We start from the raw sequence: 6,202 nt of genomic DNA on the forward strand, positions 1-6,202 counted from the left end.
GTGTTTATTTACTCTGATTATATGCTAAATAATTTGGGGTAGAAAAAGGGGTGTTACAACTATCATTAGGGTCAGAGCTTTCTAATTTTTCACTATCATAGTGCACATCTTGACTTTCAATATTATTAGTATTCCTCTTTGAACTAGATCCTAAAACACTAGTAGGAACAAACATCTTCACCTTTCCCAGGGATTTCATATTTTTAGGACTTTTAGAATCCAAAACCTTAAATCTAAGAGACTTTCCATTAACCTCAACCTTATTACCAGAAATTGGTCTTACCACTTCAACTTCAACAAATCCTTCTTATTTTTCACACGTTCTTTATTCTTCACTATCATCAAACCTTACTCCTCTATCATCATGATCAGTTTCACCATCATTACTACATTCACTAAATTGATCAACATTAGAATTATTGTGGAGTTAAGAACTTAGAATTGTGATCTTGACCTTTGCTTTGGGAGCTTGTGCTTTGATACCTTGGGATTCATCTGATACCTTTGACTTTGAACTTCTTTGTGAATACTTGACTTGGTTATTTTGATTTCATCTAATGCATAATTATTTTTTGCTTATTTGGCTTGCTTGAGGCTTATTCCAAAGGAGGGGGTTCTTGCTAGACTTATGTCATAAATCTTGCTATCTCTTGGTTAGATCTGTCCTCCATAGCTTTTACTTCATGCTTTAGGATAATCTCTTCTTCTTCTCTCCTTCTTTAATTTTCAAAATCTTCTCTCTTTTTCAAAATCTTTTTTTTTAACTTGAACCATTTTTTCAATAAACCTTGACTTTTGTCAAGTGATTTTTCAAAATCTTTTCTTAATAAATACTAATCCATCTTAAGCATATTCAGACCAATTTCAAAAGACTTACAAAATGCATAACTCATTCAAATCATTTTGTGCCATTTGTGCACTTTTCCTTTTAAAACTTTTTTCTCAAAGTCTAGACGTGAGTCATTTCTATAGTTGAGATATAATTCTCCTATCCCCATAGCATTGATGATAACTTTTTTCCATCTAAGAGAGCTAATGATATAATTGTTTATCTTTATCCAAGTTGGAGCCCTTCTCATGGTGATACAAAGTTCTCATACTTGTGGGTGGCTAGTTGAGTATTCTCCTTAAAATGACAAAGTGTCTTTTCATTAAAAATGAATAAAAACAAACATATTTGTTATTTTTACCACGAACTACGAGGTTTTGATCCTCCATTGCACTTTGTTGGTACGTAGGCATGAGACTCCCAAAGTCTTGGCAAACACAATTTTTTTTTCCAATCTCTTCAATCTTTTGCAAACAATACATTTTTAAACTAAAATGTACATATTTTCATAGAGTATAATGGATGTTTAGGATGCTAATACATTTCATTTGCATAACTAACTCGCAAACCCTTTTATCTCTTTTTATTAGTTTTGCTTTAAAATTTCTTTAGGTTTTGTTCGTACTTTTTCTCTTTTCCTTTGGAAATAATAAAAACACGGTGGCGATGGACAGAGTTTGGGTAGGGTACTATAGTACCCGTCCCCCATACCCGCAATTAAAAAAAATCCACGTACCCAAGCCCATACCCGTTTGGGCGTCAAAGTTAGCACCCGTATCCTATGGGTATGTAAGTACCCATACTCGTACCCATTACCCGCATTCCTATTAAAAATAAATAGATAAATTGTTAAATATCATATAATTTTATGTTTTTAAAAACATTAAAAAGTTTTCAAACAATTTATTTTTAAAATAAACAAACACTTATATTAAATATGTAATGGTTTAACATTGACATACTTTTTTAAATTGATAAACATATATTTTTATATAGTAATATAAATTAAAACATGCAAAATATAAATAAAAATACATAAATATATATTATGCGGGTATGAGGCGGAGTGATTACCAAGGTGCCTATACCTGAACTTGTACACGCTTATTTTCGTGTGTAATTATCCGAGCACATGTCCGTACCTATTTTTGCAGATTTTTATCCTACCCATTTTGAATAATTTTACAGATATCTATTGAAGATGAGTCAAATTATCATCCCTAACTACTCTTCATCTCAATCAATACAGGAAAGTTTATTATTTTTCTCATCTTTTATTTGTTAGCTTTCATATCATAATAATATTCATATAACTCCATTTATATATATTTTTTACTTCTAATTTGTTTTTAATTTTATGTCTTTAATCAAATTATCAATAATTCCAAATTTAATTCATGCTTATTTATGTTACCTCATGTGATCTGCTTAATATATTTATCATTGTAGCATTGTGGATCCCACTTAAGATAAGATAACATGTGTTGGGCTGCATCACTAAATGACTTACTACAAGAGAAAAAAAATTAGATGATCAAAATTTGATGAAAAATTATAGAGAAACTAAAGTTAAAATATTTAAAGAGAGTAAAAATATTCAATAAGAAACATATAATTCTTATCATTTTCTTTAGATTTGTTTGATAAGATAATCAAAAGTGTTAATGATTTTTTTTAAGAGATAAAATATAAAATTTAATGAAAATGAAATATTTGACGGTCAATGAGATATATCATTCCATTATGTCATATAAGTAATTTAAATTTTTTAATTTAATTTGATGATATATATGATTATTATTAGTTGATAGTATAAAATTAACACATCATCTCTTTTCTATTAAAAATAATTTAAAATATTTAATAAGACAAAATAAATTTTGACATTTAAAAAAATATATTTTATCATTTAAATAAATAAATAATATCGTGAAAAAGTAAAACACCAAGAGAATAATGAATTTTGTTATCGTTACACACACAAAAAATGATAACTTACAAGAAGTAAACAACAACGGATTAATGTCCTTTGAAGGTTCAATCATACGAGGCAACGGGTTTGCTAACCGTTATTACAATGAAACGAACCGTAAAGCAGTTTTACCCCAAAACTCAACGGAATAAAAACAGCTCTTTCATTTTGAATTTCAAAAACTCGAATTTAAGAAAGAAAATGGGTCCCATAATCCACGTCAGCACGCTCGCTTAGTCGGCGGCATCAAATTTTGAGTTTCACCCTTTCCCGCTCAAAGCCCTTAACACGTGTAAAAGTCACACACACCCTTTATAAATTCAAACTCGTTTTCATACTTTTCATTACCATCTTCTCGCACAAAAACTAACTTTCGTTTCTCTAATTCACAAGAAGCAAAAAAAAAAAACTATGGAGGAAGTTATCAACGATCAATCATCCGTTGATGTTACTGGTAATCTTTTTTTTTCTCAATCGATTGATTCTATTATCATACAGTGAAGAAAAATTCAACTGTTTTTTTTCCTTCTGTTCAGGGAACTCTGGATCGAGATCTAAACTTCTGAGGTATCCGTTGCGTTCGTCTAACAAATCAAAGGAACCGAAGCCTGACGCATCTATTAGCACCAATCCTTCTGAATCTAAGAGGTAGTTTTTCAATTTTTGTTGAATTATGGCTGTTTTCTTTTTTCAGAATGAAGAGTAAAAATGATTTTACTCAGATTGTTTGAGTTTGTAGTGAAAAAGTAGAGGAACTTGATTTCTAATCATTCGATTTTGATTTTTGTTTTTGATTTTGATTTTAATTTTGATTTTATATAGTGAAGTTTAAACAATATATGCTGTTTTCTGCTATTTGTGATTTTTAAATGTTCCGTTTCTCTCAAGTAGAATTGATTATGCTTTTCAAAATCTATTTTAGTTGAAATTAGGGTTTATAGCTTTTGAGTCTAATCATGAATTTTATACAGAAATTTACTTCCGTTTTGCTAAAATGACAAAAATATCACCAATTTTCATTCATATTGGAAACTCAAATTAATTGTTTCATTGTTTGCACTGCCTCTTCCAATGACCTCATGAAACAAATGTATTTTTCTTTAATTGTGTGAGTGAATTGAGATAGTGTACTTATTGAAAAGAAAAACCTCATTTACATTTTCAGGGGAAGAAATACTCCCAGTGTAAGCAAAAGTGTGGGAGTTCTTGATTTCTCTGCCAATGGGAAATCCTCAAGTGCTAAACCGCCAAGAAGGCTCTCTAATCCTGTCAAAGCATCTCCCACTCCAAGTCCAAAGGCGGTTGCCAACATAACCCCAATCTCAGAGACAAGATCAAGGAAGTCTGGTAATGGCCAAGGGCCTCAAACCCGAGTCCAAACACCTGTTTCTGACATTTTTAGATCAACTGCTCGGAAGTTTAGTCTCTTGTCTTCTGCTTCGTATTGGTTGAACCAAATTAAGCTATCTGAAAGTGCTGCCAAGCACACTATTTCACTCGGTTTCTTCAAATTAGCCTTGGAGGCAGGATGTGAGGTAAAACACAACCATCAATTCATTTTGTATTCTTCAATTGTCTACTTTTTTATCTTTAAAATGGAACTATTAGTATTTAGGAAGTTTTAAAATGAATGGGATTGATGTAACTTCAATTGCAATTGTGCTGTGATCTTTAGTATTATTACAATGAATTACAATTATATAATTCATCCTAACAGATTTGGGTCTAGGGAGTGTGCTCCTCTAAAAGTTTTAGGTTTGAAACTCACTAGATGCTACTAACAAGAGGAGCTTTGCTCTGACTTTAAATGAGCTCCCTACTAGTGGATGGTGGGATTGGTTCTCTTGAGTTACTTGTTCTTAAAGCTGGAGATGCAACCTCAATCATGGTTGCAACAGCAGCGGAGACATTAGAAATTATGATGTTGCTACTGCAGTGGCTTGTCCTTTGTTTTAATACTATGCTAGTTAGTTTTTGTTTATTTATTTATATGTGTGACCCTTATTTGTTTTCCCATTAGTCTTTATTTCTGTTTTATGATTTCCTTGTTAAATTTCAACCGTAGCCCTTCCAGAAATTACAAGATGAGCTGAAGTCCTACTTGCGCAGACACCAGCTTGATGAACATGGGGAACTAGCCAAAGAACTGGTAGAAAGCTATAACATTGCAGATATCATAGAACAACCTCAAGTTTCTGAAAGCATTTCACAGATGCCAGAAGAGGGAGCTCGATCTACTGATGATGAAGTGCAATATTCCTCTTCTACCATGGGTGCTGGTAAACTGACCCCAAAATGCTTAAACACTGATTCTCCTCAACTTACTTCGCCTCCTGTTACCTTCATAGAGCCAACCAAGAAGGAAACTAACCAAAAGAAAAATCTTGGATCCAAGTTGAGAGAAAATCTCAAAATGACCTCTGCAAATTCAAAATCTGCTTCTGATATCAGGAATAGTAGGTCAGTTAAAAAATCCGAGAAGCCTAGTAAGCTTGAAACCAGTAAGAGTGGAGTCAAGAAACGTGGAAAGAAAGCTGATGCTAAAGAAAGTAAGCTTGATGAAGGTGCGGCAGTTTTTCTTTTATGACAGAATCAAGAGATTTTTTACAGTTAAGTTTGTCTAATACCTTGTGTGGTTAACTTTTTGCTCTGATACAGTTTCTGTTAGTCCTACTACAAGTGCTGGAGAAAAAGAAAACATGGTAAGTGGGTTGTCTATGATAATGAATTGTAATTTCTACAAAGTGTTGTCAGAGAATTATGTCTGATATTTTTTGGGTCTTTCGTTGTAGGATGTTCGGTCCTCGGATGGTGATTTGATTGAAGTTATGTAAACAATGCTTTTGGGCTTGCAGTTCTGAATTTTGCCATTCTCAAACTTTGTTTGGTCGTGTATAATGTTCTGTGTGGAGTTTGCTTGATCTTTATGGGATTAAAGATGAAAAATTGATTACTTCTTCTACAATATCTTAAAGAAACCAAGCTGTATTGGATGTAATGGATTGTCAATAATACTCTATAGTTGATTTTATTATCTTTGTGAAAAACTACAATTTGAGATGATTGGATTGTGAGTTTATCATCTCTTCTCATGTATTTATACGAATCTTGTGATATTTTCTGATATTTTCTGATATTTTATATGAATGCATAATTTCATTTAAAATCTTTTATAGGATATTTCACTTAACTCTTTTACCAATGATATTTAGTTGGCCAATCAAATTGATTGAACTTAGATGTAGTAGTGTTGGCCAATCAAAAAAAGTTACAGTAAATAGCTAAATTTCTCTCACCCCAAATTGATAGGGATTATTTACCCTGAAATTTAAATCTAGTCAAATCATTTTCTTATTTTGTTTGACATTGGATAAATCAACCCTTGCTGTTAATGGTCATGA

At 31.8% G+C, this 6,202-nt stretch overlaps 1 protein-coding gene across 3 annotated transcripts; it reads left to right on the forward strand.

Annotated features, from left to right (window-relative positions):
* Positions 1–3,100: 3,100 nt before the first annotated feature.
* Positions 3,101–5,883, forward strand: LOC127073822 (uncharacterized). Of its 3 annotated transcripts, none has more exons than XM_051015050.1 (6): positions 3,101–3,255; positions 3,338–3,449; positions 3,967–4,336; positions 4,867–5,365; positions 5,460–5,503; positions 5,594–5,883. In XM_051015050.1, the coding sequence occupies exons 1-6, from the start codon at positions 3,213–3,215 to the stop codon at positions 5,633–5,635; spliced, it is 1,110 nt and encodes a 369-aa protein (XP_050871007.1). In that variant the 5' UTR covers positions 3,101–3,212; the 3' UTR covers positions 5,636–5,883. The 3 variants fall into 3 exon arrangements, with proteins under 3 accessions (XP_050871007.1, XP_050871008.1, XP_050871009.1); XM_051015051.1 differs by having other exon boundaries at positions 4,867–5,360; positions 5,458–5,503; XM_051015052.1 differs by having other exon boundaries at positions 4,867–5,350.
* Positions 5,884–6,202: the final 319 nt, after the last annotated feature.

This window comes from Lathyrus oleraceus, chromosome 4 (assembly GCF_024323335.1).
Source record: "Lathyrus oleraceus cultivar Zhongwan6 chromosome 4, CAAS_Psat_ZW6_1.0, whole genome shotgun sequence".
Taxonomy (NCBI): domain Eukaryota; kingdom Viridiplantae; phylum Streptophyta; class Magnoliopsida; order Fabales; family Fabaceae; genus Lathyrus; species Lathyrus oleraceus.

Coding starts and splice junctions, on each gene's coding strand:
- LOC127073822 (XM_051015050.1), top strand. CDS start 3,213: ATGGAGGAAGTTATCAACGATCAATCATCCGTTGATGTTACTG. Junction 3,450..3,966: donor AATCCTTCTGAATCTAAGAG/GTAGTTTTTCAA, acceptor TTACATTTTCAG/GGGAAGAAATACTCCCAGTG. Junction 5,504..5,593: donor CTGGAGAAAAAGAAAACATG/GTAAGTGGGTTG, acceptor CTTTCGTTGTAG/GATGTTCGGTCCTCGGATGG.